We start from the raw sequence: 26,102 nt of genomic DNA, 5'->3' as shown, positions 1-26,102 counted from the left end.
CAAAAAGATAAAATCATGAGGAAAGGATAGTCTTTTGTATATGTTTATGGTTTAGGGTAATTCTCTCCCTCTTGATTATTTTCCGGTCTGGTGTTTGTTTCATGTGCACGTTTTTGGATAATTGATTCCCTGCTAGCAGAGGCCTCTTTTCTCTGTATTTCGCTGGGCTGGAGTTCGCGAGGAAAAGATACCTCTGCCATGGGTCGCACGTTCGTTTGATCAAACCGCCGTCCACGATCGTGGACGAGATCCAGAGCGCATGCTCCGTTCATTAATTACTGGCCACTATTTTGAGCCTACAATGACTAGCGCATGCATGAAACGTATATCCGCTGCCGGATAATAAGCCCGCATTCGAAACGGCGTCCTCTGTAGAAATATCACGCGACGAATTATAAAAAGAAGCCATTCAATGCCTTATCTTCATTCAGAATTTTCTCTCTTTTGACAAACGAGTCAATCTTCCGTTTACAGGTTTTACATATTCTTCTGGGAATAGCTGATCTAATTTTACCAAAAAGTTTTGTAACATTTTCTTCGAATCCAACTGTGCGATATTTACATTGAAGAAACTCGCCTGCCCAGATGTCTTGAAATTAATCCCACAAACAAGACAAAACTCGTCTTTGCTGCGTTTGTTGCTCAATCTTTTTAGTGACGTTTTAGGTGATTGAAATTGAACAGTTGTTTTTTTTTTTTTTCGAAGAGGAGAACTAACCGGAGTTTGATTCATGATTTCCGACTAAACCCATGCAAAGCACATTGGCAGCTTTCGCGCGATGGTACGGGTTTTGGCACGTCGGTCGCTTATTAACGCTCACGCATGCGCAACAGAAACAGTCTCGACCCATGGCAGAGGTATCTTTTCCTCGCGAACTCCAGCCCAGCGAAATACAGAGAAAAGAGGCCTCTGCTAGCAGGGAAGATAATTGATAGAGCGCCGCTAAAATTTGTATTTCAATCATGGGGTTTGGATTACACTCTTTTTTTTTTACATATAAGAACCTTTTTTTTATAAGAACACCCAGCCAAATTTTAAGAACGTGTAAGAACATGCCGAGGCTCAGATATAGCAGAATATATATTTATAAATATTTCTTTTTCAATCCTGATGCATTCTAAAATGCAGAATCATGCTATTGATCATTAGTAAGTGTAATTCTCTTCCTAATAATTCATTGTGGTATTAAATTCTTTTACAGACTAAAATTTAAGAACATCGTTAAGTACATATTCAGCCATAAAATGTCCCAAAAATATAAGAACGGCCCAGCCTCAATTGACAATTAGACGTTCTTATAAAAAATAGTGTATTTCTCGTTCTTCTTGAGAAGATTTTACTCATGGTGTTTCACATCATGTGAAAAACCAAATTTGTCACCATCTATCTGTCTGTCTTTTAAAAGTTAAATGATTACGATTCTAATATAGCGAAAGGAGCTGAAGATAAAAATATTGGCGAATGCCGGGTAAAAAAATAGCACACTTGAAATCCCAAAAACAAGAAACGCCCTTAAACGTGGCTTCACTTTAAAATCTTAAAACTTTTAAAAGAAAAAGTCGACAATAACGCAGATTTATGTTTTTTAGAACGATATTTCGGCAGGCCAATACCTGCCTTCTTCAGGTTATAAATGAGTTACAATGGCATGTTACAGCTAGTATAAAACACTATTTGATTATCGCTTAAAAGATTGCAGGTTTAGTTCACCGTATCTTACTTTTTGTCTCAAAACATCGCACTTTGTGTCTTAAAAAACTCATCATTTGGCCTTTGCTTAAAACATTTCAGTATATCGTTCACGACATTCAGCTTTGTGCTTGTAACATAGCACTATTTGTCTATTGCATAAAATATTTGACTTTGTGCTTTATAACATGGGACTTTGTGTCTTAAAAAATCTCGCGATTTCTCGAGATGCAGGTACCTCTGGCTCGCCTTGCGGGACTACGGCCCCAATGATAACTCTACATCGGAAGCCTCTCCTCCAAACGATAAATCACGGCATTTGACTTAACAGCATTCCATAATATCTTAGGCAACGACTCACAATGGGTCGCAATGCTGAACTTTTTACTTTGTCTTATCAACAATGCTATTTATTTCGCTGAGCTTTATGGCTTATAATCTTGATGCTTATAATCTTGATTTAATATTTATATTTACTTATATATCTCTTAGTATTTCGAAATTACGTTTCTAGTCTATTCGCAAAGCATGCTGGTCTATGTAGAAAAACTCACTTTTTGCATTGTGACCCATTGTGAGTCGTTGCCTAAAATATTATGGAATGCTGTAAATGATTGTCAAAAAAGTTAGATATTATTACCATTCAAGCGATGAGCCGCCTCATGATTTACGTTTGGAGGAGAGGCTTCCGATGTAGATTTATCATTGGGGCCGTAGTCCCGCAAGGCGAGCTAGAGGTACGTTCATCTGTAGAACACTGAATAAAGCTAAATGTTATAAAATACAAAGTTAATTATTTTATGCAATAGACAAAAACTGAAATGATTTGCGCATTCGGCAAATCGCGAGATTTTTTAAGACACAAAGTCAAATATTTTATGCAATAGACAAATAGTGCTATGTCATAAGCACAAAGTTGAATGTCGTGAACGATATACTGAAATGTTTTAAGCAAAGGCAAAATGATGAGTTTTTAAAGACACAAAGTGCGATGTTTTGAGACACAAAGTGCGATATGGTGAATCTAAATCTGCAAATAAGCGATAATCAAATAGTGCTTTGTCGTGACACTCCAAGTGTGTTGTCGTGACGCAAATTGTTCAAAGTCGTGACCGAAAGGTGAGATGTTGTTAACGAAAACCTTGAGTGGCCCTCATGGGCTTCCATACTCGTGAACCCGGTGGCCTCAACCGGCGTGAAGAAACCGTTTAGCTACTTAGTAATCCACACCACCCTATTTACCATCTTCCACAAGTCACTCCTTACTCAATTACTATTTTTACCTTTTGTTAGTTAATCATCAATGAACTTTGTACATATACTAGCTGTAACATGCCATTGTAACTCATTTATAACCTGAAGAAGGCAGGTATTGGCCTGCCGAAACATCGTTCTAAAAAACATAAATCTGCGTTGTTGTCGACTTTTTCTTTTAAAGGTTTTATTAATTAATCAACTGTCGACGCAGACAACAAGGCCCGACGCACACCAGCAGATAGAGGCTGTCCGGTGGTTTCTTCCTACTTTTTTTAAAAATCTTATCACTTTCATAAACATCATCACGTCACGACATCTCTTGCTCATCTTGTTTACGTCTGGTGTGATCTCACGAGCCGGAGGGGGTATTCCGAGTCTATTGCAACGAAAATCGGGAAATTAGCTGGTGATCTAGGGAGATATTATTGAAAAAGGCATATCTATGGGCGAAATCTAGCATTTAGAGTGATATTTCTCGCTTTAGTATTTTTCTGCACTTTGTTCGAGTTGTTTGTTATTTTTAGCTCCAAAGTTGTGAGACTATTTCAGAGGGTTTTAAAACCCCCTTATATTGACGGACTGACCGCAGCGGTGCCCATCTAGCGTCAAACCCCATTTGAAGACCTATGTTTAACAACCTTAAAGGAAAAAACAGGATACACGTTGCCAATAATAAGTCGAAAATTACTTGAAATAAGGAAGTATGGGGTTTAGGTTTAACAACGGATACACAATCAATAAACCAAAACAAAACACAGGGGCGTACAGGAGGTCGAAAGGAGGCGCCTTCTTGTCTGGCGAGCCGGAAACAGAAAAAAAAGCGCAATTGACCTCTTGGGTAGTTAAAACTCTAGTCTGTAGAAGAGCTTATAGCATATTTCAGAGCCATCAGGTAGCGGGTTTTTACTTTTACGGGTATTTGGGAGGGAGTTTGTCAATAAGGTATTTCCAAAGGTGAAAACTCACCCCTTCGAAATTGTTAAAATATTCGAGGAGTACTTAAAAAAAGTTAAGTCAATCCATTGTGTGACTTGAAGCAACCTGAAATATCAGAAAAAAAAGCGATAAGTAAAGCGCCAAGAGCAAAGAGATAAAGTATTGCTCCAAAACAAACCCGTCCAAAAGCCTTACGGCTAACCTGCTTAATCAGACAACCCGTGGAAACTATCCCCGCAATCTGCTAAATAAAGCTAGGCGTTTAGAATATTCATTCCTAGTTTATCCACTTAGGCCATTTTGTCCGGAAAGATCCCGCGGATGTTAACTGCTAGCAGAATTCTCCCGAGCGTTTGCTAGCAGGGAAACACGGATACCACCAACAGACTTAGATTTTATAAAGATTCTTTGGTATTCTCTCCCTGTTGTGATCTAAGCTCAATCTTTTTGATAGCTTGGGCTTTCTCTCTTGGGTTACCTAGGTGTGCGACTCGCTAAGCTAGCTCACAGCACGATAGCAGGAATGGAGTCGTCGCCCCCAGGCTGTAATCGAGCCGAGTGCATGTGTGAATATCTTTAATTGGATTTTAGACGTTCTTTTATTTCCGATTGGGTGACGAAAAGGCGATTCAAACTGGGATTAAAGTTTCAAGGTCACTGGGGTTCCTCAGAGTAACAGAAGACGATGCAAGTAAAATCAGGGCTACCTACCATGGGGTCGAGAACTAAATTAGTTAGCATCTTCTTTCTACCTTATTTCCTTTGTCAAAAAAAGTCATAAGTAATATCTCAAGGCTAATTAGGTGGCCAAATAAAAGAAGGACAGAAAATATATCAAACCACATTCAAGTGTTTATAACTCTGTGGGGTAAATTTATTCATCTATGTATATACAATATTTACAATAATAATTCACGAACAATTGAGAATAGTTTCAATCGAAGTCTCTAATTATCTAAAACACAACGCTGATGAAGTCGAGGCACATTAATAGAAAATTGAAAACCGTATTTATATAGAATAGAAGAATATGCAGGACTGCACATGATAAAGTCATTAGAGCTTGAATGTACGATTTTTTTTAAGATTTGAAGAATGTGAAGTTGTTGAGTTCGCGCATGATTAGTCGACATAATATATTCCATTACAGAACATAACTATACTATTCCCATTTAACAAAACTTGTGGAGCTAATATTCTAATAAATTATAAATAGATATTTATATTTATCTGCTATTCAATGATTTTTGAATTCAATAACTCTCTGACTGACATTTTGCTATAGATCATCGCTTGTGTCCAATTCGCTCTCATCCAAGCTACTGGCTGGCGAAAGGGTACTGGTTGTGGAGCTGGGAGTACGAGGCAGATTCAGCGATCTCTCAAAGTCCAATAATTGACCCATGAAGTTGAAGTTGGGTGAAACGTTCGATTTTCTTGCCTTTACAAAGTCATAGGCCTCGTTAAGACTTAGGTGTTGGGACGACATTAGATAAGCGATGGTGATGGTGACGGATCTGGAAATACCAGCTAGGCAATGGACAAGAACATTACTACTTTTCTGCCGACCTTCGTCTGTTGATAAATAAAAGATAGAACATTAATAATAATTCGTAAAATAAAGAACGGTTCTTAGTATTTAATACATTGTTTTTATGTGTTACTTTTTGCTCTAATTGCTTTTTGTTTGAGTTATTATGAATATTAGGTTGGGCGGCAAAGGACTGTAAAGCAATAAAATAAAGTAGAGCAATTAACGAACACAACAAATCGTTTGCCTTATTTTCTCTTGGGAGCCCATTATTGTGAATATTTAGCGAAATTAGCCGTAGAAGCAATATGGGAAAGCAAATTCTAAAGACGATGTTTTGGGCAATGTGAATTTATAAAAGAAAATATTACTAGCCACGTTCGCTTTAAAAACAAAACAAAAACATAGTTTTATTTTGAAAGAATCGCGCGCGTCAGATTTTAAATTCCGATAGGTAACTCTGCCGAAAAGGCCAACGAGTTTAGTAATTCATTGTGTAACAATTGACAAAAACAAACACTACCTTAGGCCAAAAACACTAGAAGATTCTAGCTAAACGAGGTAAAATAGCCTCATTTCCCCTCAGGTCTAACGATGTATCGACTGAAGTATCAACACTTGAGGAATATACTTTAGTTAATTTCGCGCTAAAAGCGGCCGCAAAGTAAATAAAAAAAGCAACTATGCTTTTTGAAAAGATAAGAATGTGTTGTGACGGCTAAATTATACTTCAATTACTCACCGATAAATGCGAAAGCCTCTGGAAACAACTCCGTTAAATTTGCCATCAAGTTGTCCTCAACAGGTAGGTTCTTGTATTTAAATCCTTCGATATGAGCGAATGTATTTGGACGGTCGTGGGTTACATTTAGAACGTAGCTTATTTTGTGCTTTCTGAGTAGTTCGATGTTTGAAGCGTCTTTTTCGCTACCAAGGTAAAGGCGGGGAAGTATTTCGGCCAATTCACAGTTCGATACATTGCGATTCTCTGGCGTCGAAGGCTGCACATTTGGGAGTAATATCCTTGATGGAACCGCTTGTTCACTTGCCTCTCGTATTGTCAGTCCGGACAGGGATAGCAATGGCCGGCCGGACTCCTCTCCCGGCTCACAGAAGGATGGAAATCTTTCCTCAAACTTAGAAAAACCACCTAAAAATACAGAACGGAGTTAGAAGGAAAAGTAATCTCAAGAAAATTATCAAACCATTTTAGTACTGTCTCGTCTCATCTTGACAGAATGAAATGAACCATGAAATCCAAATAAACTGAAACGAATGCTGAACCGTACGGTTAACCAACTCGACAATGCAATGGAATTTGTTAACTCACCTTCAAGTAGCCGAAGAGTTCCTGGAGCACATTCGTCAGCCAATTTCTTTATCAGCACTGCCATTACCGAGTTAATTCCAATACTCGCGATGTCTTTGGTATTGGAGTCGTACAGAACTACTGCAGTTGCCATATGTAGGTTCTTGTTAAACTGCTCTTTTCCCTCTTCCGAAGATATCAGAGAGGTGAATGAAAAGTTATTTCCTTTCTTCATTCTCCGTAGCATTAAACTAGGGATAGTTAGATTTATTGCCCCTTGAATGTGACTACGAACGAACTCAGCGAAGGGACGACAGTCCAGCAACAGCACGTAGTTGCCGCTTCTCATTTGCTCTGAAAGCCAGTTCGGACTGCCTCCGCGCGCCATTACTTTCTTTTCCGATTGAGTCCTACGATATTTTCGTGGACTCTCCACGACAAAAGCAAGGGAAGGCATGATTAAAAAATTCAGTTCGTCGTAAACCCCCCTTCCTCTGGACTGAACTTGTACTGATTTAGTTCTCTAGTTCTCGCTCGCCATTTGATGCCGCGAACCGAAACTTTGTTTTAAGTGCGAAATTGATTGACATTTCCGATCATCAGAGTGTATTGGCATGTTCTATTTGACCAATCAAGAGCGAGGATATAAATAATCACAGTGTTCTATGCGCAATACTAGGTCATCTCCATGACAACTAACAGGAGGGAGTGACAGGCCTTCATACGCCTGTCAAAAGCTTCCGGTTCAGACACAATTGAAATAACAAAATTAGCATAACACTGGGGCAAGATAACAATTTTGGACACTAAATTTCACTCGAATTCCGGACATAAAACCAGCACTGTTGCTTGAAAGGGTGTGTAGAATATTCCGAAAGTGAAGTAGTCTTGATCATAGTTTGATTCCGTGCGATATTTTGTCGATTTGGTGACAAGCAATTAGACCTAAAACAAAAGGGGAAGGGGTGCGGCTTTGAAAGTTATTCAAATCTAGCGCCTACGTAAACTGAACTTATCGTAACGTGCATGAATGAGCACTCATAGAACATAGAATACACCACAAGCACAAGCGTAAAATGAAGCATTCAAGTCATGAATACAGTTAAGAGCAAGCTTTCATCAACTATGCAAGGATTTAGAGTTTGTTTTCTTTCCAAAAAGCTTGCCACATCGAGGTCAGAAAGGTCAACTAGAAAGTTTGAGATAAAAATACCTTGACCAACACCGGAATTACGATCGGAATAACGGACCCACAGAACATACTCTCACTTTCCCGAACTTGAATGAGGGAGGGGTGGAAGTATAGATGTAAAAACCCAGCCCTTCAAAAGATCAGTCGGGCATAAAATGGACAGGAAACGAAGTTAGTGGAAGGCGAAATAAACCAAAGAATGTCTATCCCGGAAATAGCTTTTTCACGAACACTTTTCCCGCCAAAAGGTTACTAGGTCCTGGTTGTCTAACAGCCTTTTTTTTAATTTCATAAGTTATTATTTTTGTCCAATAGCAATGGGCTTGTTTACTGAAGCCCTTTTAAACAATGGAAGTAAAATAACAGCAAACAAAGCTTAACTTATTGTTTTGCTAGCATAAGATAATTGGGGTTCCTAATTAAATGTTAGTTTGGAACCTTTTTGTTTTACCCAGGGACTGTAAACTCTCAACTCTTTTGCTAAAAATTTATAGAATGACGGGCTGTTTAACCCTTTAGCAGTATACTTTTTCCACTAAAATTCTTTAGCTCCTTCTAGTGAGTTGCTAACGACCTTTTGCACTCTTCGCCTGTATTTATGTATAATGTTTTAATTGAGTTATATTCTTTTATCCGACTGATGATTGAGAGAAGCAGCACTCAAACAATAAACTTTACATAATACTTTAATACTTTATAAAAGCTACTTTCCTCGGTTATTGGTGTGCGAAAACAAGTTTTTAATGTTTTGCAACAAAGAAGAAATGGACTTCACTAGTTGCAAAGACACATTAAGACAAACGAAGTAGGTTAAATAAAACTCTCAAGTGTTACTGAACTCGTCGTTTGAAACCCACGGAAGAGGATTTTCATGTTTGTAATGCTTTTAGAGGGCATTGAGTTACAGGGGTCGTCGGGGAGAAAACATTCCTAAGATTTGAGCGGCTCAAACGGAAAACCGAGTGCCACCTACGCAGAGAGAGGGAGAGAGATATACAGAAAAGATCCCGTTGGGTTTGGAATGGAAGAAACGTAAAAATGTTTTGTCGCCAACGGAACCGCGAAAACATGTGCGTGCGAGATACCAGTTCTGGTTCTCCCCAAAAACAAGTCGATCACATGGAAGGAAACAAAGCCTTTTAAAATCACAATGACCAGCATCATGGCAAAACGAGAAAAATAGTTTCATTTGTGAATATTTGCGGGCGATGCGTTTCACCGCAACGTGTGTAGATATTTTGGGACTTTTAGGTTAACCTTTTTACGGGATATAAGCTCTGACGAAACTCTATAGTCAATACATATCGTCGTTGTCAAAACATTCCAATAAAGACTTCATTCATTCATGGTTTGTCTATTTTCTTTATTTTTTTTTTTTTTGTCACATGAACTTTTATTACCATATTACGACTTTATGTCCTCGTTCCAGATTCGGGGCATTTCGGTGTTGCAAATTATAACATATTACAAGGCATATAGAAAAAATTCAAAAAGGCGCATTGTAGTAATTGTTGAGCAGCTCTGAGGACAGTGTTTGAAACGTCGCAATATATCTGCTGCAAGTATCGGGGGGGAGGAGAGGGGGATAGGGGTGTTTGCTGCATTCCATTTGCGTCGGGAGTCGAAAAAGACATGTGTATGAGCGTCAAGGAAAAATAGGAGGTAATCTAGCACTCAACTGCTGGAATTTGTTGTACTGTCTTCTCAGCCCTTATATAATATTCTAGATTTCATTCGACCTTTATTTTGTAATAGATCATTTAAGGGAAATAATTCTGATGGTGACAACGGGAGGATGGTAAGCCTGTGGTTTCTGACTATGGTATACAGCGGTTATTTTCTAGACCCTTGATGCCATTTGGTTTCAGGTGGTGACTTGTTGTACCAGGGGTTGGGTTCCCTGCCAGCAAAAGGCTTCTTTTTCCTGTGTTTCGCTTGACTTGAGTAGGAAAGTTTACGGACAGGAAATGACAATTGTGAATCATCATTTATCATTGAGAGAGAATTATCCAGTTGACTACTACGGTCATATCCCCACAACATTCGTGTGTGAGGATTGAGGGAACAATATAATATACCTTAATATATCAAGTTTTGCTAACTATGGCTAAACTCTAAACTAAAGAAAAATTCCTAATTGTTCGCTGAATGTTCCTGCATTGCCAGAATTACGACAAATTTGTCGAAGGGGGCGGGGCAAGCCTTTATTCATTGCATTTGTTAGGTGCACAGAGACCATTTACTTCCCACAGGTACCAGGTGACGGTTCTAGACTCAAAAGCTATTAGAGAGACTTTGTGTAAAGCTGTAAGACATTGAATATTCCTGCCTCTGGAGAACTAGGCGTGACCTAACTCATCACCTAATTCAGCTAAAGTTTACTTTTCACCATCGCGAAGCGGATACATGTTGGGCAGCAACTATCCTTGCTATGTAAACAAGCTAATAGTTCCTTTCCTTTCAATAGAAATGCCTATCAATGATATACATTATCCAGTTGTTCCTTTCTCAATAGAAATGTCTATCATTGGGGGATTCTACGCTAAAAATGAAATGATGTCCATTGACCAATCTTCGCGTGAATAAGGCCGATCAATGGCGAAAGTTCCGCATTCCTTTACTTCCAGCGAGTGTGTGACTCATCATATCTTGTGATTTATTGTACAGCAAAGGGAAACAGCTGGGCGTTGTGTGATGGTCGTTCTTGTGACTTCAAACCTTACGTAACGTTCATCTTTTGGGATCGTCAGGAAATTGGCTGATAAAAAACGTCTATTTAGAATAAAAAATGGCTTTTAGTGACATCAACTTGAGAAAAGGACAAATCAGGATATAACTTGGAGCAACTGCAGAATACCCGTCCACAAAGAGTTAACAATGAGACTTCACACCTCGATTTCTATAGAACGAGGCAGTAAATACAAGGAAAATGCAAATAAGTGGACGGGTCATTCTGCAGTTTAGCCTATAACTTGCAGAAGACTTTTTGATATTGCTGTCTAGATATATTATGCCAGTTTGATTTTTTTCAGTTAGAGTTACATGGAGATAAGTGAGAAAAAGTATATAGTAATTGCCCTGGAATGACACTCGTCCAGAATGATTTACACTCTTATAGTTCTTTTTGGGTGATTTTTGGACAAAACTTTTCTGCTCCACTTTCGACTGTCCCTTTCTAGGTGAGCCCAACAAGAGACTAGGTTATCTTTACTGATAAAGATGAGTGACACTATAAACTATCACAGATTGTTGAGTATCGAATTACATGAGCTGATGGTGTCAGACATTTAAAATTTTAAAAACAATTACTCAATATATGTGGAGCGCAACTCTTTGAGTGCTCACCAATAATATGATTGTTTCTTGTCTGGAGTTTAGCCAGAAGTAATCTTATACTCATTATAGATTAAACCAAGTATAACGAGGCATCTCCACCTTATATTTGTAGCATAGGCAGGGCTAGGTTTGTAACCGAAAGGAAGTGGCTAAGCTGTACACACATCTGTTCGCGTGTGTGACTAGATTAGCTGGGAGGACTGGAGGAAATCTGTGGTAGAGTACCCAGGGTTTTACGATCTTGGTTTTCCGTTAATCAAGGATGCGGGTATAATCTTTTACATTTAAGGAATTAGCAAAGTTTTACAGTAAGATAATAACAGGATGACTTATTTAGCGGTCAGCCCGCGCCCTCTGTGTTACCACAAGAAGTCCGTAAAATGGCGGAGCTTGTCATGCCTTTTAGCGCGGGCCGTACGGGAAATCATGGATCCGTAGGTATGGACCCGTTCGCATATGGTCCCGTCCGCATATGGTCCCGTTCACATATGGACCCGTTCGCTTATGGTGCCGTTCGCATATGGTCCCGTTCGTATATGGACCTGTTCGCTTTTGGGCCCGTTCGCATATGGACTCGTTTGCTTACGTTCACTCATGAACCCGTTCGCTTATATACCCGTTCGCTTATGGACCCGTTCGCTCTTGGGGCATAAAACGAAAAGTTATCGGGTCCATATGACCCCCTACGGCTTGAACAGACAAGGGCAATAAGATATTTATAAACAGCATTATTTTTTTTTAGAAATATTTCCATCGGAAAGCGTTGCGTTATTTCTGAGGGGATGTATGGCCCGCTCGCATCCGCCGCGCTTAGTACAGTTGCTGTACAGGTGTTATAACCAGATAACGGAGTAAGATTGTGTGTATCGGACAATATTTTTATAAGTAGGAGAGTGATTTTCAATTCCACTGTTGCGCATACCAAAAAACGCGCGCATTCCAACTATATGCTCAGTTTGACAATGTTCATGTTCAATACTACCTTTATTCTTTGAAAGGGCGCTACATTTATTCTCGCGCTGTCTTGCTTTTCACGCTAAATGAAAGCGAAGTATCACCAAAAAGGTCAAATACGACGCACGACCTAAGCGTTTTAGAACAAACCTGCTAATACAGTATATCTGTTTATAACTATCAGGGCGTTTTTCGTCTTTGTTGGTCGGGGAAAGGAGCTACGTCCCTGATATCATTTAACATTATGAATGTAGAGGCGGTTCCTTATCAGGAGGCGCTTGATTGAAACCCTGCTTACGGGGAAGTCTAGGGGTATTGGCACATAGAGATTTACTTCCGCAACGTGTGTTGCGTGACAAGCTTCGTACCCGGCAAGGATGTTCATATTATGATCCATGAAAAAAAATTAATTCAAGAATCAGAGAATGGGACAACCCAACACAACAGAGACGAGGATCTACTCTGATAATAAATTCATTCATAACCGAAAGAGACGTTGGTGGCTTTTCGAGCGACGATTCAAAAGCCAATACGAACTAAACATCATTTGTGTTGGAGATTTCACTTATTCACCTTGTACGCGATCTGATATCTTACAAGACTATATAAATCATAGAGCTCTGGAAGATAGCACAACCTCTTGGCCGACTGTCCGTGTTCGACTCCATATAAGCAAAGTATCTTGGAGCACCAAAAAGCCAAAATCAAGACGTGATATTACAGTTAACATCTTGGATATTTCGCAACCGGAAATCGATTCTTCTGTGACTCGAATCGATTGTTTTAGGGAGGCCGTGGCAGCATTGGTATTTTGCGGACCCCACAATCCAAACAGTCTATCTGGGTCTTTACGTTGGCGAAATGATGTTATAAGAGCTAAGGGAAGTGCTATACCGATGGTTCTAGTCGTCGATAATCTACCGAGCAATCCGGGTAAGGGATCAAAGGAATGGATTGGACCGGGGTTGCTATTTGGAAATAGAGAAGAGGTGGATCAGTTTTGCTCTGAAAATGGGTTTTTCTCTTGGCATGAGCTCAGCTCAGGTGATGGTTATTCGGAAGCGATGGAGAGGGCGATTAATTGTCTGATAGAAAAGGTACAAGAAGATTCTGATCTACTGAAGAACTGATAATGAAACGACGGACCAGGGGTTGGGGGATTGCTGTTGATCACACCCAAAGTGCTATCAATCCCTCAGGGTTTAAATTAATTTTCCCGGCGATCACCCCATTTTACATTTTCATGGGAGTCCCCCTGGCAATTGTAAATACTCCAAACAATTTATGTTTTTATTTTATTTTTTCTGTCTACCATCATACCCTCAGGGGGGGATACTCAGGTTATTATTGTCTTTTATATTATTAAATAAAAAATGTAACTGTCACAATATTCTGATCATAATTAGCCTTTTGCATAAATGTGCATGTTTGTCAACCAGCTCTGTATTAAGCCCCAACGTCACTGAGTCCATTCCATGTCTCCCCATGAAGTGCCGGTTTCATATAATCATACCCGTACCAATTCTTTAATTCATAGTCAATATCCCTTATAGTGATATACTTCTTACGATTAATCTCAACCAGTGCAGATCCATTCCACCAGATATCTGGGGCTGGGTTGAAGTCGAGGTACCCCCTATCTCTCCAGTGCAAACTCAGAGGTGTTAAACTCTCAATGGATTTCTTTATCTCCTCACTATAAAATCCCTGGTCTAAGTCCATCCTGCAATAACCTTCTTTGAAAAGCGAAGAATTGTTGACTTCGATATAAGCAGGTATATGAGGAACCATACGTGGCATATCCATAAAATAGTGTCCTAGGTAGTACATTCCACCAAAGTGATCTTGTAGTTTGGAGAAGAAAGTTCTGTTAGAGCAGATGTCTTTATCAAGAGCAAGGTCTACATCATGGGTCCATGGTATAATAGCTTTGCTTCTGATTCCTCCAAGTAAAGTACCATAGATAACCCGGTATCTTATACCTATTGTATTCAAGGCATTGGTTATATCCTGCAACATTCTATCGAGGACCACCATACAACAAATAGGCATACCCAAACGTGGTAATTCTACAGGGGGGGAATAAGGCTTTTCCTTGCACTGTTGTCCATTTGCAATACATGTTGTCCACTCAATTCTATCTTCCTGGACAATACGTAGAATACCATGGTCATTCCCAAAGTGTGCATAGTCTGGAAATTCAGGAACGCCCTCTTTAACTCCCCTATCTACTTTATGTAAACTGTCACTCAGAAACATATTTCCAAACTTTGCCATTTTCAAGTGACCCCCTGACCGGAGAAAGAAGTCCAAATTCCCAAGTCTTCCATATTTGGAGCGGTGCTTGATTTGCATAAAACTATCTCTTCGTATGACGAAAGCTCCGTCTAGTACATTACATGTCTGAAAAACATATGAACGCATACCTCTGCTGATCTTGTTATGGGCTAATAAATCATTTAGATTTATCGAACTAATATTCCCACAGTTTCTGATTTGCAAACTCCACTGATTCCTTGAGAAATGACACCATGTTTTGCGTAATATTTCTTGATATTTACCTAAGATATCTGTTTGATTTTCATCAGAAATTTCCTCAGCTCTTGTATGCGATTCAGCTACGCATGTAGCACCGTCGAAGTCCGATAGCTCTTCAGTCAACAGCTTTCCCAATCGAAGAACATTTTGCAAATCGCCTTCCTGAAGAAATTCCAGTCCAGATATTTCCTCCTTCTTAGTAAGTCCATGAGGAACAACAAGTACGAGCTTGGCACTCGGCTTGATCGATTGATCAAGTGTTCTGTCGAGGTTCGCGTGCCTGACAATAAATGACTCAGGTGTGATCGTATTCGCAGCTTGACTAGTAGTGTTAGTAATTGTTACACTCATTCCTTCTGATGTTCCTCTAATTGTTTTCAGTGACTGTTTTAATGATTGAGCATAGATATTCCGTACGCTTTGTTCATATGCAACCAAGCTTTCCAGCGGTTTAAGAGACGAACCGTGAAGAAATAAAAAGACAGCAACTTGGAACGAAAAAATCCATAACAATACTACACAAACGGCAGCTTTGAAGCGTTGTTTAGGTAAACAATTACGAACCCGAAGCATCCCTTGAACACACATTAGATAGACTGTTTTTCTGAGTAAATGATCGGTAAATGAAGATCACAGCTACTATGTCGTTCCCAGTGTCCCTGAAACAGGAAAACCATTCAGCTAAACTGCGGGGATACAAAAGGCGCGTATTATATTCTTGGTTTGCAAGCTTGTCTCAAGCGTATGCAGATTAGCAAATTTGACGGGGTTTCCTGTGAAAAGAGGTCCACCGGGGCGTTTATTAAATTTCGATGGTTCAAGGGGGTGACGTTCAGTAGAGAGGGGTGGTCATAAGTCTGCTTGTAGCTGCTTTTAGTGTCAGTCACGCAACGCTTCCATCACACTAAAAACGGCTGCGAGCAGACCAGTGTTCATGATAAACTATAACAATCCTAAGAGAAGTGGGGTTCTAATTTCAGTCAGGATCAAGTTAATTGAGCAAGACGCTCCTTGCACTTAGATTAAGCAAGAAGACAATTAAATTGGATTTATATCCTGTCGTTTGTTTTTAAGGATATGGAGGATGGAGGGGAGTTGAGGAGTGGGGGAGGGCGTTTAATAGAGGGGAGTTCAATACAAACTTGTAAGCTTAGGGGTGCAGGTTTTGAAAAGGGGGCGTCTATAAGTCCATTTATTGTATGCACAGCTCGTTTTCGGATTTGTAGTCACTGTCAACTGAGGAAAAAAAACTTAGCTGTTTGGCGTATACTGGAATTTCATAGGCGGAGGGTAAAGTTTATGATCGGATGATAAGGCACTAGTCATTTGAAAACCCCACCCCATGGTCCCGAGGAAGTGTGGGGTTAAAATGGGGTTTTGAACGATAATATGTCACTAGGGGGTGGGGGAAATTGACGGTTTTGGACTCTACTCAGGTGTATTAAGGACTGACTTGAGACTTGGTGGGGCTTATACGCGGACAAAATCTGTTTTTGCTAATATCTCCCAAACAGAAACAGCTATGATCACAAAACTTGGCAGCTACAACATTGATGTCAGTCCGAAGACTATTTTATTGTATGTTGCCATGGCAACCAATTTAACGAGGTTTAAGACTCAATTTACAATTTTTGCGTTCAAACAAAAATGGGGATTACACAACGACAATAGAGAACGCCTTAAATGATATATTTATAATCGCCATGAAATTCCCCACACCATGCTGTCTTTTAATCGTGTCCAGCGTCACGTGACCGTGAAAACCGTTGCCATGGAAACATAGTTTTGTTTGTATTTCAGCTAATGCTCTAGGTGGACAGCCTTAAAAGACAGCACGAAAAGAAGACTACTATAGGGATTGAAAATATGCATTTAAATTTGAGATCCACTATGTTTCTGTATTCCCCATTTTCCATTGAATGTAGAAAGCGAAAAATTACGCTCGAGCCACCTTAAATCGGTGCCATAGAAACGAAATTTGTCAAAATGTTTAGATCCATGCGAATAAAGTGCTTGCCAATTTTGGTTTCATTAGCACCTTGTGTCCCCGAGATATTGATGAAAATGTGTTTTTCAACGTATAAGCCTGTAAGTCAGGCCTTAACATACCTGAGTAAGACTTGTCCCCACCCTGGGGTTTGGGGACAAGTGAATAGCGTCACAAATTTACTTTGCAAATGTCATGTCAGTTTCTGGTTTGAGACTCTTTCTCTTCTGTAGCAAGCAATTCCATGTATCAGCTGAACAGGTATCAGTGTGTGGCAAGCTGCACTGTGAAATATGTGAAAACCAATATGAATGATAACTATGCCAGATGAAGATGATTTTTCTTTTTTTAGTAACTGTTATCTTTATAGTTATTGGTACAAATGTACTTGCTTTGTGTACTGGCTTTGAAAGATAAAGGCTTATATTTTAGATGGCTTGTTTTAAATGTCTTGTAGTTGCTTATAGTTTGCATCTCCAGGTTCAGTGGCATTTGACTGCACTTTTTGCCGAGGGGTGGGGGCTTTTCTCAGTTTTGTGCAGGGTCAAAGCTTAACCCCCACCCTAACAAGGACCATGGGGGTGAGGGTTTTAATTGACTAGTGCATAACAAACTTTCAATAAACTTAGATACATGGCCAACATCTAATTGAATCAAAGGTCACCAGTGGTAAGCTCGTGGAGGATGTATGTAACACGACAAAGTTGGAATTTTAAGTTAACAAAGTTGTTTCAGGGGTTTCATTATGTTTCAGAGTAGAAGGCGTTGGAGATTGGTAAGTAGGCAGCGGCGTAGCCAGGATTTTCAACAGGAGGGGGGCCAAAAGGCCCTTTCAAGGCATTTTCTCCTGTATTTTAGATAATGTATCATACATTTAGTGTATTTTTGGCAGCTATAAGTGGGGTCCCGGGACCCCTGGGCCACCCCCCTGGCTGAAAATAGCGGGCAGATCCGCGGGCCGCCGGGGCCTAATGAAACCCCTGAGTTTATTAACATACATCGTTTCTGTAAACACAATTTATCAGTTAAAAGACTTTAATGACTGCAAATTGTCATTGAAAACTATAACAATATAAATGAAACAAACGAAAACCGTCTTTCAACTTGTTTGTATAACTTACGTATTGACAAATTAATAAGACTTAATAAGATTAATAAGTTGGCTTAGAGATCACATAGACAATGCTCGAAGCACGAATGTCGATACATGTCTTGAATTACGTCCCCTTCCTCAATAAAAGAGAACATTAACTTAGATTGTGGCCAAGTCTGTTAGCCGAGTGTTGTTGACTCAAAAGCCAGTGATTTGAGTCTTTCAATCCACAGAATAATTGGGCGTTTTCAAATGAGTAGTAGCAAAAGCAGTGCTACCAAGAAAAAAAGTGACAACAATAACAAAAATAGGCAGTCGAGGACTGCATGTGACTCAGGCTAAAGAGGTGTAATATAGGAACAGAGATTGAAAATAGAAAATAAGATACAGAGGCTATAATTTGAAGTCTCCTTTATAAGTTCGCAAAATGGTGGCACCAGTTTTATGAGCTGACTAATATACTCATGCATAGAAAAAGTCTTCTGACAGTCATTGTTATGAAAAATAAGGTGTTTCACACTTTATGCATCAATGCTAAATATAGTATTAATGACAATTAGAAAATCGATCATCGAATTTTCACTATTACTGTTTCACGGGTCAAAGTGTTTTTTTATGGCTGTATTTTTATGTATGATCAAACATGAACTCCAACGGCCCAAAACTCTCTAAAACAAGCTCAAAACCACGATAGAACGTTGCAGTAACTAACAAACTTTATTTGTGATAAATATTTAGTAAAACAATAAATTATAACGTTAGTAGCAAAGTGATATTTGAACATATATAATTTGAATATATAAATATAATTTGAACATAAACTTTATACATAAGTTAACATAAACTTAAAAACATAAGTTTGAACTCAACGGTCACCACAGGAAGCCCACCAAGAAAAGTGACCTTCAATCCTTCTAAGGATTACAAATATGTATTTTAGCGGAGTATATCTTTTGGGTGCACGGGAAGCCTCCTTCCGACTAGAATTTTCTTGCATTTTGATTACTCATTTCAATAATAATAAATAAAAAAGTTTTCTACTTTTGAGGGATGAAGGTTTTTTAGACCACCCCCTCCAACCACATTAAAACTTTTATGACCCCCCGATCGACGTATCCAAAACTTTTTTACTCCCCCCCCCCCATCCATGTGGGAACCGATCCCCCTCGGTCATAAATAATGAACACTCCCTAAAGGTATCTATTTGTGACTTGATTTGTGTTTGCTTGTCTCTATTTGTAGTTCAGAATTTTGTTTTTTTTGGTAAATGTTTCTGACGTTTTGCAGTTGGGCCTATATTTTACTATAGCGTAGAAGTGTTAAATAGTTTATAATAAACGCCTCCTATCTAATGAACACCCCCTCGGGCCATCAAAATTAGATCATTTACGGTACGCCAAACTTCGGATAAAACCCCCCAGGAACCGCAATGGCTGTCTACGAGCTAAAAAAAAGGGATTGTGGAGGGTCCACATCAGGCGCTCAGCATATTCGTGAAAATTAAGTGACGCGAAATATCGCCATCTCAAAATTTTTCAGTCGCGAAAATTAACTGTAATAGTACATTTACATTGGATAGGGGAAATTGAGAAAAGTTCACAGATTACCCTACCTTGGGTACCAGAAACTCCATGCTTCGCGGCGAAAACGTTTTTAGCGAAGCGAAATAGCTCTGGTACCCAGGGTACGTTCACCCCAACAGGCCATCCTGAGATCAATATGGTGCTACCAGATTGCAATTTTCACTAACGCGGTGTTCATCATTCGTATTCGAGTGAATACGGCACCAGCTTCTGGTGTCTTTCGGGTAAAGGTTCCGGGTAAGGAAGAGTGATATGAAAGTCTTTAATATGAATAGAATCTTGATAAAATATTTAAAGGAAAAAAACGCACACACAAGGAAAGGCAAAGTTTTTAATCCCCAAAAGTGCTGAGATTCCCCTTTATGTTTACTGTTATACGAATAGTCTAACCCTTCCCCCCCTATCCCCATAAGGAGGGTCATTGCTTGCAAGTCCAATCACGGGTCTATTCGTTAGTTGCACGTTCCGGCTAAACCATGTATGTTGTGCCCCTTTACCTTTGGTATTCAGAAATTGTCCCTATGGGTTAAATAATGAAATTAGGATATCTTTATTACGAAATCGGCAAATTAAATCTATAATACAATCTTTAATCTGCTTATATACTCTTGCATTAATTATATGTCTACCAACTTCGCTTCCTGAAAAACAAAAAAGGAAGATAGATCATGTATTGAATATTCAAATATCATTTTATATTTATATAATTATTTATTATATAATTATATTCCACTAGAGTTCCACTGTACCCATGTTGAACTTACTCTTAAAGGAGACATGGCTGCAAGATCAATCAGGTTTACCTGAGAATGAAAATAAGGACATAGTTGGGTTTCAATCAAGTAAAATTACCTACGTATTTTCTTCACACGCACACGCGCGGCCTGGGTCCCAGAAGCCAATTCGACCTACTTCACCATTAAAATGTCATTCTGATATCCACTCACCTCAACAGGTCGCTTTGGAGTATCACGGGACAAGTCAATCAAGTCGGCCGCGTCTGGGTGTACAACCATAGGATTTAAACACGCGTCTTGGGGGAGACCCGGCGATACAAGCCCAGGTGAAAACGGGTCTACAAACTCATCCTCGCGCGCAATCTTCAGTAGAGGGCTGTCGTGGATTTTAGGTTCAGACACGCCATCGACTAGTTCATATTCAACAGCCTTCTCTACTTCGGGGTCGAGCGAGAGGTTGACATCAGCCATACAAGAAATGTTTTCCTGACACTCAGTGTCGAAATTTAGGTTCTGTTCATTGGCAAGCTCGCAAACAGGGTCTTGAGCAGGCGTCGCGCTGGCTTCTTCCTCGTCTTTCTGTGCATCTGTGTTTTCGGGCATTAAGACGAAGGTAAGCGAGAGTTCCAGAGGCACAGGGTCGTCACTTGATTCACATGAGCTGGTGCTGGGACTGTGTTGCTTGATTCTCGCACCGTCGGGACTGCATGTGGCCGAGTCGAAACGAGACTTGGTTTTGTTCTGACTAAAGTTGGGGGTGGGGATGAAAGACCGGCGCTTGATGCAGCTAGCGCTCATTGACTTGCTATTGACACCTGTGGCAGCGGAACACAGCAACAATAACAAACGGAACACGTCAACAATAACAATAAATAGAACAACGTAAACATCACTATTCCTCTAATGAAGATATAAAATAAACTGGTCGGAAGCTCTGCTAAATTCTATTTTGATGATGCAGTCTTTACTCTTTACTATTTTGAAATGTAGTTGATTCACTGGAAATGGAGAGTACACTTGACCAATTACTTTAAAATTCGAAAAGTTTAGTGTCATAGTTCACAACTATCACCGACCTTTGTTGGGTGGAGTGCTTGGCGCATTTTCACCGCACTCGTCCTTGGAGCGCGTTCTCATCTTCACCATCCCCTGAGGGGAGCCCATACCGCTCTGTGGTTTGCTCGAGGTCTTGCTAGCGCTACGTGGAGTGGCTAAGAGGCTACGGCGACCTTTCCGTGGTGTAGAAACTTCAGAAGAGCCTACGGAAGTCTCATCACAATTTCGCGCGGGTTTCTTCACCTGTGATCCTGGCATGGCTATACTTCGTCGCTTGGGTTGAGCACCTTGAGTTGGCGTTCCGCTTTGTCTGGGCGTAACCCCTTGTGACGAACCAGCGCTGGCAATTCTTCTGGACACCATGGGCCGGACAGGACTTTTCGAACAGGACGCGGAAGCGCTTCTGGTTGCACCGAGCGTGGAAACACGCGGTAAGGCTTTCATTGGCTGTGGCTTTCCACTCGTTTTAGCCACATCGGTCGGCCGTGCGAATGTCGGCTTGGCCAAGCCTTTGCCGATGTTGGTAAGGCTCCCCTTGCTAGCTGGCAACTGCCTGGTCGAAGTTCTTTTGGATGTTTTCTTGATGGATTCTGATTGTGGGGTTATCGTGAATGTCTCGTTTGGGTTGAAACTCGGAATGGACGAGGCACTGGAGTTGGAAGACACGGAGGAATTGGAGTTTGTTCGAGGCCGTGGCTTTGCTGTAAATCCAGGCGGTTTGAGACCAGATCGGGACACCAAGGTCAACTAGAAAAAGACAGACTTTTGTTATAATATACCGTACACCGCTAAAACTCGCTAGTAATTGGCATTGCAATACTTTGTCTTTTTTTTTTCTTACCTTAGACGTTTTTGGTTCTTCAGTCAACGAAGTATCGCTTGCGCTTGAGCTATTATGATTTCTAGAGAAGGATCTAGAAAAACGAGAAAAAGATGAGAATCTATAAAACAATCGATCAGCATCACCCTGAAATTACTGATGATCCCTTTTGACTGTCAATAAGCCAATGATACTCTTTCTTTAATACCAGATGAACAACACAAATACGAACAAATAGGGTTGAATTGAGGTGCGCTAAAATAGTCGGTTTTGTCTTATAATGATAAGGAAACTGTAGATACCATTTCTTACCTATCTGTTCGAGAGAACGAGTTTGATTTGCTTCTAGGTGTGCTAACGAGTTCACTCTAAAAAAATAACAACAAAATAGGGTTTCCGTGTTTAGTTGATAGCCTGAATATTAGTGATCGGAGGTAAAAACAACTGTACGTACTTTTATTGGCACGAATTATTTCCGAATCATATTTTTAAAATAATTAGATGTTATTTGGATTTTACTGTATAACAATGAATTAAAAAAAGCTATTTATAAGAAAAACTAAATGATGTGAGATGGACAAGGCACAGTTTGAATTTTCAAATAGAGCTTACATCATACATTATTTTGCTAGTAATAGATTACTTTCGATAATTGATGGAGCTTACACGAAAGACATCATAAGGATTTTTAATAATTAATTCACTAAGTAACTCTAAGTAGTTGTAATGTTACGACACAAAGGAATTTACCATCTTTGGGCTATCAGCCTTTACCATAATGACACCTTTAAAAGGCTCAAAAGGAGAGCACAAAACGTTAATAAATAGAGGAAAAACAGATACAGATGCTTTTTGCTAATTCATTTTGGATTCTTTCAATATGAGTCAGATTCAAATACAAGTAAGGCAAAACCTAAAATATGAGGGCTACCGTTGGCTGTAATACAATATTGTAATACAATACTTTTGATAAATGAAGGTATGTTACCTTAGCATAGATCTGACATGTTTATAAAGAGTGAGGTACAAATTGAAGATTTTTCAAAAATTTCAAGTTTCCGAGAGAATAGGAAGTATATTTGAACTTTAGAGGATATAAAACAGACTTCTAGCTAGTATTTTGATTAAGGGCCTACACTTCTAGCTTGTATTTTAACTAACGGTCTTGTTTTTCACATTAAGCAGCTTATTTGCCCAATTTACCTTCTCCATCTGGGGGTATTAGTAGTAGTTATTTCTTTTTGATATAATTCAATGCAAATCCATCCAGACTACTAAAACCCTACCTATCTACTGTTTGCTGCAATCCTATAACAGAGTTAAAGCATAAGGACTTACAGAATTGCGAGTTGTAGGTGCTGTATTGATTTTTTTCAGGTGTAACCGAGTACTCTTTCCTGGTTTTGAGAGGCCACTTGTGCCTCTTGTATCATGCTTGCTTACAGGAGTCGTATCCATGCTTGAGTTCTTCTCAACAAGTGCTCGCCTTCTCACCATAAAACCAGCATCATTATCTTTGGGAGCATTTATCAATTTATCTATGCTTTTGTTACCATCCATATTTGCATTAGCAACCACAAGATTGGTATCAGGGCTTAAATTTTCTTTTGTATTAGTCTGAGGCAAATCTGACTTATCTATCCCAATGTCTTTTAACAACTCAGGCATATCACTTGCTGGTTCATCTTTTTGTTCTTCATCAGCAGTATTCTTAAGCATACAAGCTACAGCAGTGGCTTCTTTGAAAATTTCCACTATCTGTTCAGCTGTCAATGGGCTCATAGGCTTCCAGTCTTCATTCTCAGCCACAGCATGTACTTCTGCATTTGTGGCCACACAACGTTCTTTGTGTCCAACTGGACCAAAGAAGATCTCATCGTCATCTTCTTGCCTGGAGTTTGTAAAATAAAATGTGTTTAGTAAAAAAAGTTTGTGATACAATGAACCTTACAGATCTTGGAGCAATTGAGGGCTAGGGAATTGCACTGAATAACACCCTTATTTTGGGGCTACTGTAAAGACCAAATTTAGAAGTTGTAAAGTCTGTATCACTTTTGCTGCAAGTGTGTGCCTTCACTATGAACATTATTTGGCAAACTAAATTAACACACAAATAAAACTACAGGCGTGTACTGAGAGGGGTGCACAGACATAGGAATCATATTTACAACAGATAGTATTTGACGATTCTTCGGTAAGAAATGACCAACCTTCTGTCGGCCAAGGGGGGGTGTGCGCACACTCTGCTTTGAATGTGCATTAACTGTGTGTTGTCTTGCTAAAATATACTATCAACAACAAAATGCCTCATTGAAGCTCATTTTAGATTAAAACTCATTTCAGTGGACTGTTTGAGGGCAAACTAAATGATTATGTGTACACGTAGTGTTTGTATACAGGAGATGAGAGGTTATGATTTCCATAAGAACATCTAGCCTGATGTTTTACAGCTAAATGTTAAGAACATGTTATTGAATATGCCGAGGCTAAGATGGCAGCAACATATTGCTTTGTGCAACTGAAAATTAGACATTCTTATAAAAAAAAAGTGTTTTCCAGCACCAGCACTGATGATGGCATCAGGTTTTTATGAAGTGTGTCAGTTCTCCATAATTCTTATAATTTACAAAATATGTGTTCTTCTCTGGATCGTGTTGTAAACTAGAGCTAAAAGCAAATTTCTTAAGTCTTACCGCTATATTACACAATTTAAGTAATACAATATATGTTTTTGTGGCAAAAAGAGGTGTTGTTTTGTTCGTTATGATAATTAAGATAGGTAGGTTGTTTTGTTAATTTGAATGAACTCATCAACTCATTCTAAACTTACTCTTCGTCTGAAGACAGTGGTAGATCAAAGTCGAACTTCTCGTCTTCCAGAAGTGCAACGTCCATCTCTGAAGACAAATAAAACTGTAGCTTAAATACTCGTTCCTCAAATGACACGATTCAAATTATAATAAGTACCCTTCAAAGCTTCCAAGTGGAAGACGTCGGGAACGCAACCAGTCGATTCGATCAGTCAATGAACTAACAAATAATAATATAAAAGGCACGAAAGTACTCAAAAGAATTTAATAAGCGACGTCATTTCGCTGCAATCAAAGCTAGAAAGAAATTACGATCAGTAGTCAAAAGAGCCAAAAAATATAAATAGATTTTAGTTGCGCGTCAGCAACGGGCAAGCAATCTAACTCTATCAAAAACGTTCGATCCATGCGTTTACTAAAGTCTGTTTGAAATGTCTGTTAATCCTTTAAGCCATCTAGCTACATACCACTTATACAGAAGGATACTTTACAATCTAGACGCTAAAACATACCCATTTCAGTGTATCCGAAGTCCGAACTATCCGTGTTCTACAAAAAAAACGGCATTGGGTTTCAGATCTCGCGGTGTGATTTTTAAATTTTGACACGTGATTGCTATATGTGATCTGATTGGCTAACAAGCTGTTCTAGTCTTCCGGAAGCCAGGATCATAACACAGGGAACCCATGCTTATAACATTGACCCCTCAACCGGCCTGTACCGGCTTTTGGAAGTACCCACAACCCAAAAAATTCATAAATGCAAAATAAACACAACAAGATGAAGATACTCAGGTATCAGTGGATCAAGGGATAAATGGTCTTGAAGATATGCATCCAACCAAGGTGCTGGCAACTACTCTTAAGCCAAATAATAGCACAGGTTCTTTGACAAATTTCAAATCGAACAAGGAAAGAAAAGCATCACCCCTCTCAATAAAACGCTCAAAATACCACAAAGGGAGAGAGATCAGCAAACACAGCTCAAGACACAAAAAGATACCTTTATTCTGATCCTCCAGGTTCATTTCCATGGGCTCAAAACACAATGTCCACTGCTTGAAGGCTTGTAAAACCACTTGGATGCCTTTACAGATTGCAAAGCATTCTAGGAGATCCAGGGAAAAATTCACGAGGGGAGGGCCAGTCAACACTCCTCTCCCCAAAGTCAGATGTTTTTTTGAAGCCTTTTCACCCCGAAGCCAAACAAATCAATTCCAAGTCATACAGACCCAGAATAGCAGTGTAAACAATTTTGGAATCAATTTGGTTCC

The 26,102-nt window shown here is 39.4% G+C and overlaps 3 protein-coding genes and 1 long non-coding RNA gene across 5 annotated transcripts; 1 reads left to right on the top strand and 3 right to left on the bottom strand.

Annotated features, from left to right (window-relative positions):
* Window positions 1-3,610: 3,610 nt before the first annotated feature.
* LOC125566062 lies at window positions 3,611-4,661 on the bottom strand. The gene is made up of 2 exons (XR_007311073.1): window positions 4,086-4,661; window positions 3,611-3,988 (listed from the first exon to the last, which is right to left on the bottom strand). It is a non-coding gene; the product is annotated as an uncharacterized LOC125566062 (long non-coding RNA).
* Window positions 4,662-4,735: 74 nt separating this feature from the next.
* LOC5517407 (dual specificity protein phosphatase 6) lies at window positions 4,736-7,293 on the bottom strand. The gene is made up of 3 exons (XM_001637445.3): window positions 6,745-7,293; window positions 6,157-6,564; window positions 4,736-5,458 (listed from the first exon to the last, which is right to left on the bottom strand). Exons 1-3 carry the CDS (start codon window positions 7,178-7,180, stop codon window positions 5,163-5,165), a joined length of 1,140 nt encoding a protein of 379 aa, XP_001637495.3. The 5' UTR covers window positions 7,181-7,293; the 3' UTR covers window positions 4,736-5,162.
* Window positions 7,294-12,522: 5,229 nt separating this feature from the next.
* Window positions 12,523-13,590, top strand: LOC5517476 (ras-related protein Rab-32). The gene has a single exon (XM_001637358.3). It carries the CDS (start codon window positions 12,631-12,633, stop codon window positions 13,333-13,335), a length of 705 nt encoding a protein of 234 aa, XP_001637408.3. The 5' UTR covers window positions 12,523-12,630; the 3' UTR covers window positions 13,336-13,590.
* A 6,133-nt stretch (window positions 13,591-19,723) lies between these two features.
* Window positions 19,724-25,435, bottom strand: LOC5517478 (G2 and S phase-expressed protein 1). 2 transcript variants are annotated; one of them, XM_032361896.2, is made up of 10 exons: window positions 25,342-25,435; window positions 24,987-25,049; window positions 24,850-24,916; window positions 23,358-23,910; window positions 22,332-22,387; window positions 22,041-22,113; window positions 21,220-21,946; window positions 20,354-20,958; window positions 20,171-20,209; window positions 19,724-20,047 (listed from the first exon to the last, which is right to left on the bottom strand). In XM_032361896.2, exons 3-10 carry the CDS (start codon window positions 24,912-24,914, stop codon window positions 20,024-20,026), a joined length of 2,142 nt encoding a protein of 713 aa, XP_032217787.2. In that variant the 5' UTR covers window positions 24,915-24,916; window positions 24,987-25,049; window positions 25,342-25,435; the 3' UTR covers window positions 19,724-20,023. The 2 variants fall into 2 exon arrangements, with proteins under 2 accessions (XP_032217787.2, XP_032217786.2); XM_032361895.2 differs by lacking the exon at window positions 24,987-25,049.
* Between the last annotated feature and the right edge of the window lie 667 nt (window positions 25,436-26,102).

Source organism: Nematostella vectensis, chromosome 1 (assembly GCF_932526225.1).
Source record: "Nematostella vectensis chromosome 1, jaNemVect1.1, whole genome shotgun sequence".
NCBI lineage: Eukaryota > Metazoa > Cnidaria > Anthozoa > Actiniaria > Edwardsiidae > Nematostella > Nematostella vectensis.
Note: the sequence above shows the minus strand (reverse complement) of the source record. Positions and strands in the feature narration are given on the sequence as shown.

Excerpts from the sequence above, each read along its gene's own strand:
- LOC5517407 (XM_001637445.3), bottom strand. The coding sequence starts at position 7,180 with ATGCCTTCCCTTGCTTTTGTCGTGGAGAGTCCACGAAAATATCGTAGG. Across the intron at positions 6,565-6,744 it reads AACTCTTCGGCTACTTGAAG|GTGGTTTTTCTAAGTTTGAG; the intron begins GTGAGTTAACAA and ends CTGTATTTTTAG. Across the intron at positions 5,459-6,156 it reads AGAGGCTTTCGCATTTATCG|ACGAAGGTCGGCAGAAAAGT; the intron begins GTGAGTAATTGA and ends ATTTATCAACAG.
- LOC5517478 (XM_032361895.2), bottom strand. Across the intron at positions 20,959-21,219 it reads AAGCACTCCACCCAACAAAG|GTGTCAATAGCAAGTCAATG; the intron begins GTCGGTGATAGT and ends CCGCTGCCACAG. Across the intron at positions 20,048-20,170 it reads CAGCCATGTCTCCTTTAAGA|GAAGCGAAGTTGGTAGACAT; the intron begins GTAAGTTCAACA and ends TTTGTTTTTCAG.
- LOC5517476 (XM_001637358.3), top strand. The coding sequence starts at position 12,631 with ATGGGACAACCCAACACAACAGAGACGAGGATCTACTCTGATAATAAA.